This window comes from Melanostigma gelatinosum, assembly GCF_949748355.1.
Source record: "Melanostigma gelatinosum genome assembly, chromosome: 4".
Classification (NCBI taxonomy): Eukaryota; Metazoa; Chordata; class Actinopteri; order Perciformes; family Zoarcidae; genus Melanostigma; species Melanostigma gelatinosum.
This window is the reverse complement of record NC_136637.1, coordinates 15,679,121-15,695,085: the sequence shown is the minus strand read 5'-3', so window position 1 is coordinate 15,695,085 and position 15,965 is coordinate 15,679,121. Positions and strand designations below refer to the sequence as shown.

General features: G+C 40.6%; 1 protein-coding gene across 1 annotated transcript in view; it reads left to right on the top strand.

Annotated features, from left to right (window-relative positions):
- Window positions 1-2,653: 2,653 nt before the first annotated feature.
- The window catches only part of LOC306776072 (contactin-associated protein-like 4), a gene marked incomplete at both ends in the record, with an annotated part of 48,737 nt that continues 35,425 nt past the window's right edge, over window positions 2,654-15,965 (top strand). The window contains 4 exons of the mRNA XM_079266657.1: window positions 2,654-2,854; window positions 6,369-6,516; window positions 7,488-7,691; window positions 15,673-15,848. Coding sequence (XP_079122783.1) covers window positions 2,654-2,854; window positions 6,369-6,516; window positions 7,488-7,691; window positions 15,673-15,848 — 729 coding nt within the window. The remainder of the gene's footprint in view (window positions 2,855-6,368; window positions 6,517-7,487; window positions 7,692-15,672; window positions 15,849-15,965) is intronic.

Here is a 15,965-nt window from a genome sequence, read left to right as displayed (position 1 = left end):
GTTGTGACACATGCAAGAGTAACTTCCCTGGTTGCCCTGATCGTGACAGTGAGCGTGTACTGTCGGGGAGAGGCAGTCACGTATCTCCTGAGTGAGAGTCCTGAACGGTGACATGTCACTGTGTTGGGCTGCTGTTTCAGTAGTATCAAACAAGGGGATGGCCAGTCTTCAAATCATGTGCCAACATGCGTTTGGGTACTTCCGGTGTCCGATGTACGATGATGGGGTAATATACTCTCACCAAACTCCTGTCGTGTGAACCAGCAGCATATCTGACCTGTAACTTTGGATTCAGAATAGATTTTGTCCATTCGCACTTTTCTTAATTTGGCTTAGTATGTTTGGTGCCACTATAATCATTTAAGGATTACCAAATCCCTCCTTGAATATCAAATTGTTAGCATTGATTTTTTACTGAGGGTCAAGTACAGTAAAACTTAGAGCTTTGCTCAGAGGAGTGATATTTTGAAAGAATTAATTTACAACTGTATGATTATAAATACTATCACTACCGGTATGTAAAGTTTGAGGATTTACTCTAACTTCCTACATTAGGACAGTCTTGTTATGCTCGCATTCACTCACTCATCTCTCTGGCTCTCGCTCTCTGGCTCCTACTCTATCAGCTGACAGTGGGCGATTTCGCCACGGCCTCCCTCAGCCAATCATATATTTCCTGTCAAACTTTAAAGACCTGTTCTCTTCTGTGCAGTCAGCTGTCATTTCAGTAGAAACCGATGTGACCCTCCTCCCCATTCATCATCACATCGGTGCTCAAGGTTTCTTCCACTGAGGGCAGTCCCACTCCACATGCCATCATCTAGATCTTCAGCCTGCCCCTACTGTCTTCAACAACTCCACAGAAGACACCTGGAAAGCTCTGAGGCAGGCCGCGGAAAAACCACTGGTCATAGCATCTGCACAGTCAGCATGCTGCGTCCGACGACAAAGCATGGCGCTGATGATAAGACAGGGGTACTCGAGGCCCGCGGGCTCCGGCCCGTGGGCTTTGAGTTTGACACCCCTGTCTTAAGAACTGCATTCTGGGAAGACTACGGAGTTACCCAGGTAGTAGCCCTGGCTTCTCGGAGCCAATGCTGACGGTGGGCGTTTGGACTATGGGGAAGACTCAGTCGTGCTCTTAAGCCCTGCATGGTGATAGGTGTCTCTTTGTGGGGCAAGCCAGCGCGGCCCGGAGGACTTGTTCCTCTGGAGCTTGAGTGGCTGCCGTCAGCAGAGTGTAAAGATGGTCGGCCAGTCTTCAATGCTACCAGGGGGCAGGAAGCCTGTGTGCCAGTCTGCCTCAGAGCTCACTTCAGGCTTCCGGTGTGTCCGATGTCGGCTGCTGTGGTAATATACTCTCACCAAACTCCTGTTGTGTGAACCAGCAGCATATCTGACCTGTAACTTTGGATTCAGAATAGATTTTGTCCGTTAGCACTTTTCGGAATTTGGCTTAGTATGTTTGATGCCACTATAATAATTTAAGGATTACCAAATCCCTCCTTGAATATCAAATTGTTAGCATTGATTATTTACTGAGGGTCAAGTACAGTAAAACTTAGAGAGCTTTGCATAGAGGAGGGATATTTTGAAATATAGTATTTATAATCATACAGTTGTAAAATAATTCACAAACTGTGTAAAATGTTGCTCACAAGTTTCTATGGATCATTGTTATATCTGGACACTGGTCTTGCCTCTAACGTAGTTGTGACACATGCAAGAGTAACTTCCCTGGTTGCCCTGATCGTGACAGTGAGCGTGTACTGTCGGGGAGAGGCAGTCACGTATCTCCTGAGTGAGAGTCCTGAACGGTGACATGTCACTGTGTTGGGCTGCTGTTTCAGTAGTATCAAACAAGGGGATGGCCAGTCTTCAAATCATGTGCCAACATGCGTTTGGGTACTTCCGGTGTCCGATGTACGATGATGGGGTAATATACTCTCACCAAACTCCTGTCGTGTGAACCAGCAGCATATCTGACCTGTAACTTTGGATTCAGAATATATTTTGTCCATTCGCACTTTTCTTAATTTGGCTTAGTATGTTTGGTGCCACTATAATCATTTAAGGATTACCAAATCCCTCCTTGAATATCAAATTGTTAGCATTGCTTTTTTATTGAGGGTCAAGTACAGTAAAACTTAGAGCTGTGCTCAGAGGAGTGATATTTTGAAAGAATTAATTTACAACTGTATGATTATAAATACTATCACTACCGGTATGTAAAGTTTGAGGATTTACTCTAACTTCCTACATTAGGACAGTCTTGTTATGCTCTCATTCACTCACTCATCTCTCTGGCTCTCGCTCTCTGGCTCCTACTCTATCAGCTGACAGTGGGCGATTTCGCCACGGCCTCCCTCAGCCAATCATATATTTCCTGTCAAACTTTAAAGACCTGTTCTCTTCTGTGCAGTCAGCTGTCATTTCAGTAGAAACCGATGTGACCCTCCTCCCCATTCATCATCACATCGGTGCTCAAGGTTTCTTCCACTGAGGGCAGTCCCACTCCACATGCCATCATCTAGATCTTCAGCCTGCCCCTACTGTCTTCAACAACTCCACAGAAGACACCTGGAAAGCTCTGAGGCAGGCCGCGGAAAAACCACTGGTCATAGCATCTGCACAGTCAGCATGCTGACTGTGCATGGTTGCACAGAGAGGTTGGTCCCCTCTCGTCTCAGACAGATACCAGTGGTTGGAGGTTGATCTGGGGAGGCGGACCCGGATCACTGCTGTTGCTACGCAGGGACGCTACGGCAGCTCTGATTGGCTGACGGCTTACCTGTTGATGTTCAGCGACACAGGACACAACTGGAGACAACACCGGCAGGAAGACAGCTTAGGGGTAACTCTCCTGCAATAATCATTAATCAAACCGGTACAAACAGGAAAAGCACAGCTAATCTGCAAAAGCAAATACCTTTTAAATGTCGTAATGTCGACGGATTACTTTTCTTTTCATTGTTTAGTAACATGACATGTACATTCAGTGGTCAAATTGTCCCTACTCCTGTTTTTTTTTTTAATGCTCCATGTTTATAAAATGACTCTGCTCACACCGTGATGAGGATGCAGTAACTTTAAACAATATCATTATTTGATTTTCAAACAGCTATGAAGACCGCTTCGGCGGTAGTGCAGCTGAAAACTCAAGTGCATTGAAGTTAAAATAAATTTGGCCTTACTATCATAGACATAATTTACATGATCTGTGGGGACTGGTACTGCCTGCAGCGGCAAGCCTGCCCACCAGGAGACTTTCAGTCCTTATTAATAATGGATGGGACAATAAAAGGAACCTGGGCAGGGCTCTGTTGACTACATGGAGCTGCTGTCAAACAGTTGAACCTCTGCTGATGGGGAGGCTGGTGTCGTTGTTAGAATGACTGCCTGATGTACAAAAAGTCACAGCTTTGATTCCTGCAGAGGCGAAGGTGTCCATCAGTCTCCGAGCAAGACGCTGATGGTACACTCAGTCATTGTGAGCCAGTCTTGATAAGAGTGTCAGCTCAGTGTCTAAAATGTAAATGTGAATGAGGAAGCTGACTGAGACGTGCATGTGGTGATTTGAATATTCTGTAGTGCAGCTGATAATCAAGCTCATGTATGAAGTCCTCCCTGCGGCATGGAGAAAGAACATCTCAGGCACTTTCCTCCGATTTTAATGTTTGTTTATTCCCCCAGTGGGCTTTTGCTCTCAAAATCCTTATATTCCTGCGTTGTATAGCATTTTTAAAAGCTCATAACCATCCCATGTTTCAGTAAAGAGAGAGAATACTGGTCTACAGTGAGGTTTGTGATAAAGCAAACTACTGTACTGTATGTCAGAATGATAGGAAGACATGCAGGCCTCTGTTGATTGAACAGCATTAGATTTGATTCAGAGGCAGTCAAGCATCTCCTCTCTCCTTTATGGAAGAGAGTGCACCCTTCTTGTAGCAGTATCAGCCCGGAGAACAGCTTTTGATTTAGATTTGACAGGATGCGATTTTCTCATAGTGAAGGATATAAACTCTCTGAAGCCCGGGAGTCATCACTAAAAAGAGAAAGAACAGGGTATGGCTTCTAAAAGCTTAAAAACCTGTTGGTTTGGCAGCAGATTAGCTCTCGGTGTGTTTCTAAAGCTCCATATATTAGTCAGGCCAGCTTAGCGTGTCAGTTAAGGAGGAGATTTGACTGCAAAAACAGCTGCATCACTTTCAGCTTCACACTGACTTCGCAGCTTAGATGCTCCCTATTTCTCCCTTTGCGCTGGCGGAATATAAATGCTTAAATTTACTTAAGTGTGATTTTGAGGTAGGCCTGTTTTTTATTTTGAGGTGCTACTTTATACTAACCCACTACAAGGCAAATATTCAGTATTTTATCTGTTTATTTGAAAGCTACAGTCAGTAGTTGCTTCTGAGATGAAGATTTTACGTATAACATTGGACTCATTCATGTACATTGCATTCTTAAAAGCATATAAGTTTGTTCGGGTCCCCAGTGTTGGAATGCAACTTAGAACATTTACTGTACCGAAGTACCATTTAGAGCCACTTGTGCTTTACCTGAGTATTTCTATGTCCTGCTACTTTAGACTTCTGCTCCCACACATTTCAAGTGGACAGTACAGCACTCATTTTCTCAGTTCTGCTGCATTGTGTATTTCCCCATTAGCCTCCCACTGCAGAGCTCCAGAGCTCTCCATGGCTGGCACACATAATGGAACATCGCACTTCCTTATGAAGAAATGTTTCCATGTCACTGTATAATATTGCACAGTGTATTGTTTGTTTAAGTAGCCGACTAAGTGTGTATTTAATCGGCTTCATTGTATCATGTCCATTGTATCGCATCTTGCCTCACAACCTTCGCCAAAAACACCAAGTTATTGCGAGACGCCATCGTTATCAGCTCGTTATTTGCCTATAATATGTATGTACTTGTACTTGAGGAACAATTTTAATGCAGAATTTTAACTTGTGTTGGAGTATTTTTACAGTATGTTATTACTGCCGAGTACTTCTTCTACACCTGATCGCCCCTCCTCCTCATGCTCGACCTTTCTCTCTCTCCTTGACTGAGGATTGTAAGAGGCTACTCGTATTTCAAAAAATGCTCTCTTAAGCCTCCTCAGCAGGAAACGGAGCCGTTTGTTGAGCTTAACGCTCCGCTGGCCAGCCGGCTCAGCCCTTCAAAGCGCTGAAGACGGCACTGAGATCACAATTACGCAGGACCAGGGAAGACAATTTCACTCACATAGCCACGTCAGTGCACACTCACTCTCAATGAGGGAGGACAGACACAGAGCATATACACACAAAAGCACAAATGCAGCTTCTTCTTTTTCCCTCCCCAATGCATGTGTTGGTCTACAGCTGGGATTAGTGATTAATGTCTTTTAAATAAACTATAATATGACGTAAGCATATCTCTCATGAAGAACACTGTATTGCACACCCTTTTACATTTAGTTAACATAGATGTTGAGAACATTTTGTGAAATTATCTCTGTATTAACCTCTTTGCACAGAAAACACTATTATACCATTTCTGCCATATTTTTTTGTTGCATGTCAATACAAGACTTACAAATTTACATCTGGATTTACATTTCAATTGCAATCTTTTAATTTGACCCGGCCTTCAACAGAAAAAAAATATATTATTTATATATATATATATATATATATATATATATATATATTTGTCAATGTGCATTCATTTTGATATAATTTTCCATGGGATATTCTGGTTGAGAAATACGGATTTCCTTACATTGTTACTGGTTGAAAACTAAGTATTGACTTTTTTTGGGGCTAGGGACTCGTCATATTTCTCTGTATATGGTCCAAAAACAAAAAAGTTTGGCCACCCCTGGTCTACAGTGTGTGAGCGGTTTCCCTGTCAAGCAGATAATCCTACTGGATTCCCACAGGCAGCTGATTGGGAAAATAGAGCATATTAGTCTTTGAAGAGAGGCTTGATATGGAGACAGAATAGGTCCCGCAGTTATCGATCACTGGACAGAGGGAGGGAGAGACTTCATCAGCAGTTAAGATCAATGGTCTGTGAGCCTAACGTTTAAAAACACAAAGACTGTCTTTGGATTCAGGAGGTTAGAGAGTTTTTATTCACGGGAAGTAATTCATCTCTTTCTTTTCAGGATTGTTTCATTCCAAACATATTTTTACATCATACTTTTGGTCAAAAGAAAGATTGTAGCTTTTATCCTCTAGGAAGGCTGCAAAACTTCAAATTGAATACATTCCACTGGTTAGCAACATGGTGAGCATTAAAGTACAACTTCAGCAACCAGTAAAATATGGATGGTTGGATGTAAAATTGAGGCAAACTAGCATGTTCTGTCATTTCAGGCTTTCCCAGGTAACAGTAATGCAGACACTGTGGTCCAGTACAAGCTGAAACAGCCGGTGATAGCTCGCTACCTCCGCCTAATTCCTCTGGACTGGAACCCCACTGGGAGGATTGGACTCAGACTGGAGATATATGGATGTCGTTATAGTAAGTCTGATACCTTTAATTGACTTCTTTGTCAGTTTTGTCTTGTGCCTTTAAAAAAAGGACTCTTGACTCAAATGAAGATATAAACATGAAGTGATGTAACTTTATTTTCAATTTTTCAGTTCAGGTTCATTAACATTGTAGCATTTGTAATATAAAAGTTTAAATTAAAAATATATGATAATACCATAGAAATATTAAATCAAGAAATATTCATTCATTTAGAACATTTAGGCATTCGGTGACAGATCTAAGATGCTGCATGTAATGAGAAAATAAACAATAGTCATTTTGAGGCATTCGTTTTCGCCACCATATACAAACAGACGTCGTAGCCTGTGCTGTCCTTCATACTGCATCTAATACTGGGCTGGTTTTGACAGGAAATTGAGTTCATTGTTTCGTGGCACAAAGACAGATTACTTTTTGGTTCAAACAGGCTCAAGTTCTTCTTTTCATACTTAACAGTGTTTTTCGCTTGTCACATCTTAGAAGAGTTGTGATAAAGGTGCATAGGACATTTTTATGTTGGAAACAGTTTTTAATGAGAGCTGTGAGCTTTGAGGAAAACACTGATGATTCTGGTAACACGTTTTTTTTAGCTCACAGATTCACATGAATTCTGCTTTTACAGCAGTAAACATTTTTTGCTGATGTATCATCAGTATAGCAGACACTAGACCATATGGTTTAATTACAGTGTTTGAAGCCTTTGTACATTAAAGGGCCAATGGTTGTCTCGCTCAGTAGAAACAGTATTCAGAGAGGAAATAAATACCGTAAAAAAATACAGTCTTGCAGTATAAGTGATGGGCTGTGTATTTTTGAGGTTTACAGTGACCACATTGTCTCATACGAAAATGAAAACTTTTCGTACATGACAAATTCTTCCACTGAAATACAAGCGATTCCAGCATTTGCGGTCATTGCAACAAACACTCCAATTTGTTTCTGTTCAATTCATTCTGTAGCTTCGGACGTGGCCAACTTTGACGGCAGCAGCAGCCTGGTGTACAGGCGGAGTGTACGGCCGATCTGGAAGCCGATGGAGTTTGTCTCTCTGAAGTTTAAAACCCTGAAGAATTCTGGGACGCTGCTTCATGCGGAGGGAAACAGAGATCACAGCCTCACTTTGGTGTTGGAGAAGGGACGGCTGCTGCTCTACCACCAACAAGGTATCAGCGTTACTCTTCCAATATGTAGATACGATAAGGCAAATGATTCCCACTGGAAATTCACATGAAACAGATAAAGTACTGTGTGAATGAAATTTAAAAAAAATTAAAAAAGCAATTTAGGAAATTAGAGGCGCTCTAAAAATCTATGGTAAATTACCTTATGCTGTAAACAGCATTGTGCAAACATTTACACAAAATAAATCCAGTCGTGCAACTTCTGAAGCCAAGATGTATGTACTACAGTAAAATACAAGTTGGGTGTGAGTAATTAACTCAGTACACATAATAAGATATAAATGTATATAATATATAATGTAGTGTATCATACATACAGTATACAGTAATAATACTCTCCTATAAAATATATTTGAAAGAAATGGAAGCAAATACCGTGATATAGCAAATAATATAAAAATAAAATGTATACAGTCATATACTAGTCGAATGGTGTTAACTTTTACTCGTATATGACTGAACCCAACAAATCAAGAACGAATGTATTTAATAATGGAGTTATATTAAATACAAACGGTATATTGCTGTCAAATCTGTGTGAATGTCATTGTTGTGTGTACTTGCTGCAAACAATGAGCTCAGAGCTTTATAATCTCTTCTTCTTCTTCTTCTTCTTCTGTACTCGATATATACTTCTGCAATCTTCTTCATAAAGATTTTATCTCTAAAAAAGAAAAACAAAATCTAAATTGCAATCTCTTGAACACAATGTCTGGTTTTAGTGGGACTGTAGATGAGTACCTGGATGGATCTTGGTGTAAAATGCTGCTGAAACTTTGGATATTTGAATTTTTCAAGTGTTTTGGAACTTGGACGTTTTTTTCCGGCAAACGCTGCAGCTTTATCTGTCTGTTCATTTCTCTCTGAGTGAATGTCGGCTAAATGCCTAAACCGTACAGTGTATGTGTGAGTGCACTCTCTCCGCTCACCCACCTCTATATCAGGAATTTAATATCTCAGACATTGTTGTCCCTACAATGAAATGGAGGCAGCTTCAAGTCGGTCTCTGGCCATCTGCTTGATTGCGTGTGTGTTTGTCAGATGTGATTTGTAAGATACCACTGATCCAATTTTGAGGAAACTCAGGGGTATTACGCTTCTCTCTGCTTCTGCTGATTAACTCAGTACAGTGTTCTCTTGTTTATCCATATGTCGCAAGCAATATCTCAGACAAAACTAATCAGACTTTGAATAAACTTGGGGAATTGGTGCTGTTCACCATTGCAGGCGTGTAGTTGCAGGTCAATGACTGTAGAGGAGGACAGCATCATTTGTAAGGGAAAACATGTTTTGTCTTGAGTTAGTTTTTCCCCCAGATGTTTTCTCACTTTCCCTTGATCAACTGTGTCTCTCGCTTCCTCGCATTGTTTCTCTCTGTTTGACAGCTGCTTTCATATCCGCTCTTTTACTCTATCACTCACTAATAGGCTTACCGCGGTCGGATACGGACTCAGATGCTGTCCTAACCGGACCCGGACGGATCATTGATGGATATTTGAGAATTATACATGTTGGAGGAGCGCTCCTATTTGAACCTGCGCAGCTTTTCTAACCATTACCACACTCGTTTAGCAGTCCAGGAAACACATCGACCAATTGCATGCGATGTAATTCATTGATTCAAGTTATTTTTTGTGTATTTCATTTTTAGATGGGGCCATTATTTTACTTGAAATGAGAGAAGAATATTTATTTATTTATTTCTATGTATTATTTATCCAGTTAAATTTAAAAACTGAGAATAATATTTGTTAAAATATAATTGATGTGTACTTTCTTTATTTGCTTTTGACAGTTGTTGACTACACAGAGACGTTGTTACTACTACTACTAGGCTTCCTGATTATATATATATATATATATATATATATATATAAAATTGTATATATATTTTATATATATATATATATATATATATATATATATATATATTCATGGCACCAAATAGCGCAAGTTAGATATTATTTTAATGTTCCGGACCTTTGCACAAGGAGATTTTCTCAATCTGGACCTTTTGGAATTTAAATTGAATACCCCTGCCCTAAAGCATACCTTATCTCCTGTCAGACGGCCCAGTATGATGTATGATGGCACAGTCTGATAAAAATCTGCAGGGCCTAACAATAGAATTGTTCCTGGGAATTTAGCTGTAATGTTAGCGCTATATACTGTATTCACTTCACCTGTTAAGGACACGCTGCACTTTGATTTGAAAATGGAGCCCATGTCTGATTCAGGCACGTTGAGTGCAAGCTATTTGTTTCGTGATTTAGCTGGCATTTTATGACTTTTTAGATAACTGACATAAGATATGAGAGAGAAATGGTGAATGAAATGTAATGGTGGTCCCCTAAGTGGCGCAAACTGGGATGTTACAGTGGTCAGTGACTTAGTTCCCAATGTTAATGTTAGCATGAAATGCAGTTGGAAGACATTTCTCCAGTGGAAAGGTTGATCCACGAAGATTAATAAAGTAATAATGACATTTCAAAGTTGTATTTTAGCATGTTCAAGTAACTACAACAGTTGCATTGTATATAATGATGTCTGAAGAAGACATCTTTCATTCACTACATTAGATTAGATTGACTTTATCGTCCACTGCAGCGGACATTTGTCTTTGGCTTCTCTGCAGGGAAAATCATTTTGAGTTCATGTCACTTTCAGGCTCCCTGAGCCACATCTTTATGTCTGTTTAATACAACAGTAACATGTCTGCGACCAAGTTTTTCCCTGAAATGATGTTTGAAGAGGGAAAATTGTGGGACTGTTAGCAAGTTTCCTTGATGAAATATAATGAACAAGTTCAGCAGTTGATCCCCAGAGTTTCCCATCTGGGGATTTTGGAAAACTTGCAAGAACGGGCACTGGGAAAGTTGTGCTCAACTCATTTCCTTCACGCTTCCCACCACTGGCGATGTAGATAGGACCCTCCCTGCATTCCTTCAACGTAGCTGGTCACACTGCATTTTAACATCTGTTAAAACTAAAAGCAGTCATTGCAATTACATGTAATGCTTATCTGACTGCTGCCCTCTCTCTTCATTGTTTGGTTTCTCAAACAACCACACACAACAGCCAATATATGCTGCATTATGCTCTGCATTGGTTGATTTAATAATTGATCTATGCAGTGGCAGTAGTTGTGCTGCTATGCCTTCTTTACTGGAGAGACATGCTGGATTTCACTAGGTTGGAAATCTGCCCCCAGTAGAGAAGAGGCATTATCTGCTACAGCAATCAGTCTGACATCGGCTTTCTGAACGACGCCTGTCACATCTCCCTGCTAGACCTGAGGTGATAGTCAACAAACTGCTCAACCAACTCAGCGTAGCCGGGAACTAATCTAAACAGTTTTCCTTTTTGTATTGGAGCTTTTTTGTTATTTATTACAGCCTTTCTCCTATGTGGCCCCAATTATGCTATATTTTTTTTCCAGTGGTGATTATTTGCCTTTCTCTCCTTTCTCTCTTTCACATCCCGTATTTCCCTCACACTCTCCCTGGAGTTTGCAGACAATGCAATTTAGATCAATTGCTTGGAGCATCCACCGTGAGCCACAGCATGCTCCTCCACCGTCAGCTCTTGGCTCAAGAGAAGAAAAGAGAAGCTTAAACTATGGTAGCAAGGATAAAACCTGAAGATTGAATGCATTGTATCCATAGCTCCAGAGTGTGGGCCATTCTCTGGGCTCCTCATACTTTATCTCTCCCATTTGGCAGCCTGATCCCGTTGGTCCTGGGCCTCTCTTTGTGATCCATGTGGCATCATGAGATTAACAAGCTGTCTGACACACAAGAGCTAAAGATGGCAAACGTTGGCTAACATTGAGCGTCAGGGATGTGTGTAGCTTACAAACACAAACGTAAAGAGCTCGGCTAGAGCAGATGTGCTTTTGTCAGACACTGTGTAACTACTATTAGCATGAATCAATGATGATGAAAAACAGTAAGACAGACATATATGCAGTATAGCAAACAGATAAATACAGCAGTGAGATAGTAAAGCCCCCTCTATCCTGTGATTGTCCAAGCAGTTGAAATGAATTGGTTGGCTCATTAGAATGTTTGTCCGCTATCCAAAACAATCACATATCCTCTCTGATTTACATTTATCAAAGTGTCAGTTTGCTCCAATGTAGCAAAACTGCTTCATAATTCAGTTCACTTCTGAACTGTCACAGGGAAGCTGTAATCCACAACAGTAAATGCACCAAGGGCTGGTGTGTCCCGCTGCAGTGCATTCTGGACGAGTGGTGTTAAGTATTGCTGACTGAATTAGGATGGCATTGGAGAGGCGTGCAGGCCAAGTTGAACGTTAAGCGAAATCCAGTCTTTTCTCTGGATCAGGACATATTGTGGTTGGTTTCTGGCTGTGGTATGGTGCAAAAATCCCTGAATAATTCAGATTTTACAGTTATGAAACATCCTCATGATCACATATCATTTCTCTTATCGCTTTAGATGAATCTCTGTCCAAAGTGTGCCTGTACCGGTCTACTATCTGTTCCCAGAGTCAGAACTAAACATGGAGAAGCAGCGTTCAGTTGTTCTGCTCCACATATCTGGAACAAAGTCCCAGAAAGCTGCAGGTCTGCTGAGACCCTCAGCTCATTTAAATCAAGATTGAAGACTTTTCTGTTTGCTGCTGCCTTTAATTGAACCACATTCAATTAATATATTAATCAATTTCCTGCATTTCTGCATTTTACTACTGCATTTTATTTCTTGCACTGTTTTTTTAAAATGTTTTAATGAATGTTCTTAATTGTTTTTAAATCTCCTTTTCTTTTGCCTTATGTTTTGATGCTTTTAATGGTTTTATGTGAAGCACTTTGAATTACCTTGTTGTTGAAATGTGCTATACAAATAAACTTGCCTTGCCTTGCCTTGTTGAGTGAGACAACAGAAGACAATGAATCGTGGTAATTACTGTTGCATTTGCGTACTCTACTCCACTTTTTTTGAACAGTGATTTACAGTGAGCTTCCAGGCGTTTCTGTTGTTAGCAGCCTCATACGAATTTCAGTAAGCAGCCTCTGTATTTCCAGAGCCTGAGATTGCTAAAATAGCCATGGGACTCTTACTGTAACACACTCCCCTGCTGTATAATAAATTGCTTACTGTTGATTTCTTCTGTGTGCAGCAGCAATACGGTTTGTATCTCAAAATAAAGAGAAGCTACACATATAGCTAAACAGTCAGGGAAATGTAAATGATTTGCCTCTGAAGATGGTGGAGAAGAGAGACATTTTTGAAAAGCAACATTTTGGGACAGGTTTGCCTTCATTTGTGATAGTGGAGAGTGGAGAGGTGACAGACAATACGGTAGAGAGGAGGGATGACATGCAACAAAGGTCCATGGTGTGACTCAAACCAGGGACATCGTGATTACATGGTCAGTGTTTTAAACTCTCTGTCATCAGGATGTAAGTCGACAAATTCTACCCAGACTTGCTGATAAACATTTGCCTTATTTGGTTGTGAAGCTGACTAAATCTGCCCACAGACAGACAGATGATCTGTTAGAATCTTTATTTGTTTTACAAATGTCATCAAGTGTTGAAGGATATAAATACGTTGTTTAAGTCCAATTCTTTTTTTATGTATTATTTACCCTATGTCTGTTTATAAAAATGCTTTGGCGATATGTTTTTTTGTTGTTGTTTTTTTAAAACAGCATGTCGTATTAATATTAATTGAACTGAAGAGACAGACCTGACACATGAAGTGACATTCTTCCCATGAATGTAACTGTGCCGTCTCCTTTTCTCCCCAGTTTGTTTTATGGTGATAAATTAAATTACTAACTGTGACTAAAGCTGAGAATTGGTTTAGAGAAAGTACATCGTTTTTATAGTCTAGCTGTATTTCAAATAATGGCACCTCGTGATAAGACCCGTCATTGTCGTCCTTCATAAACAGATTTACAGCTTGAGCAAAGAGCCTTAATGGAGTAGCAGACAGAATATGATTAGGTGATATTGCCTCAGGGAGCTGTCTGGAACACTCAACTCCTGGAAAGTAGTGTTCAGCGTAGACTTCATAGCTTAAAGACAAGAGCATGCAATATTAGCCGACTCTATAATATGTAATATAATATTGTGGTCTCAGATTGAACCTCCTTCCTCACAGCGTCCTCACAGGCGTGAAGGTGAGGAGAGGAAAAGAGAAGAGACTTGAGACTGGAAGGGAGAGAGAGTTTCATGAATGAAAGTGTTTCTATAATTGTTTTACCTCAGACTTCTTGTATCGATCACCACCTCTCTATTTCCAGTTATTCAGGTTGTAACGCAATGCATCACCTCATCAAATGGCATTGAAATAATAGTTAGACATTTGGGAAATGCTGTTATCAGCTCTCTTGTCTGTGCATTTAAGCGTGGAACCGGAGCCAGGTTTATCTTAGCTTAGCATAAAAACTGGAAGCAGACGATACACGTGGCTCCATCTAAAGTTCCCTACTGCCTTAACAGCGTGAGTGAACTAAACTTAACTTGAGTTGTTTGTTAAAAGTGGGCTCATGACTTGTGAAAATGTAAAACTAGCTGAATCAAGCAACGTCAACCCATCCATGATCTTATTCGACAAAATTGTCTGGGAGTGTGATGATGTACATTACAATCATTTAGGGATCGCTTTTATCCAAAGTGACTTACAATTCTACAATTTCCATTCATACACCATAGGCGCAGCTACGGGAGCAATTTTGGGGTTAAGTGTCTTGGTCAAGGACACATCGACATACGACTAGCATGTCGATGGACCATAACACAGCCAGCATTTGAACCACCGATCCTCTGAATGAAGGTCGGCTCTGCTCTGCACTTAGCCACGGTCGCCCCAAGTAGTCAGGAAAAACACACAGGGCAGGTGGGTAACACAAAACAAGGACTTCGACCAGGAGACCGGTGTTTGTGTCTAAAAGTGTTGTTGAATTATTTAGAAGTTATGTATTTTTTTGCTTAGTTCACTTAATTATTTTTAAGCCCAACCATGATGGTTAAACTTGAGCAAGTGTTTTAGTTTCAATTCACAACGTCACCCACGTGTTTTACTGCGAACCATCATAGTTTGACGAGCTGGGCTTCCAAGCATTTTATGACTCAAGGGGTCCTGACCAAGCTTCAGTTTGATTCAAAACTAAGCTGTTGAGGTTGCAACGACACCTGTAACTTCAATGCTGAAAACAAAGCAGACAAACACAAAAAGGTACATTTGGTTGCAACGAATGAAAACAAATAAATGTAAGCTGCCATGAGCTTCAAAATTACTACCAGCCTTCAGACAAGGTATCTGTACCATTAGTACGTGGAAGTAAGTGACATTACCTTTTTCGATATCAATCTCTCCATCTCTCTCTCCCCTTTTTAAAGAAAATGTCATTCATAATTAATGACTTGGTGTATCCTGCTCCTTCTGTTGTAGCTCCTTCTGTCAGCAGAAACTCTTTTCTCTCCCAAAAACGTTAGGGGATGGAGAGATGGACCCACCAATTTGGACCCGCTGGTGTTGGGTCTGTCATTAATTATGTCCTGCTGTCATTTTGCAGCCTCATCATGTATCGTGCTTCTTCCTCCTCCCTGCCGTCATCGAGATATGTGCGCTCTCTAATGAGAGAGGGTGACCTCAGAGACCAGCTCCCTGTTTAAAACAAAGATGGAAATATTTCACTGAAGCTACAATGTTTCCACGACTTTTTTTTTTGAAAAATAAAACATGAACCTTGAAATAGGAAGCATTTCAAAATGTTTTTTAAAGCATCTTTAAAGCGTTGTTAAAAGTGCATTAGAAGGACACAGAATGCAAACTGCAAAGTGTTTTTTAGGGTAGTACACCTCAGGGAAAAAATGTCCTCAGCAGGAATTCCACATACGAGGATTTCTGCATTAGCTGAAGACATTGCTCAGCCACCATCAAGACAACACAATCGATTGTTTTTCACATCCTCGCCTTCCTTGCAGATGTGAGTTCATCCTCCGATGGACAGCTTCTTGTTTCTGTGGGTAGTCTGCTGGATGACCAGCACTGGCACCATGTAAAGCTGGAGAGGCTCAGCAGTCACCTCAACCTCACTGTGGATAAAAACACTCATCAGGTTCACATACCAGCTGAGCTCAGCCACTGGGACATTCACCAGGTGAGAGAAACTTTTCAGCAGACAAAAACACATGTTTTGAAGTGGTACTCTATTTAGAATGTCTTTTATATACCAAACACCTGTACACTTGAAAGTTGGCTGCAAAACGTTTGTAGT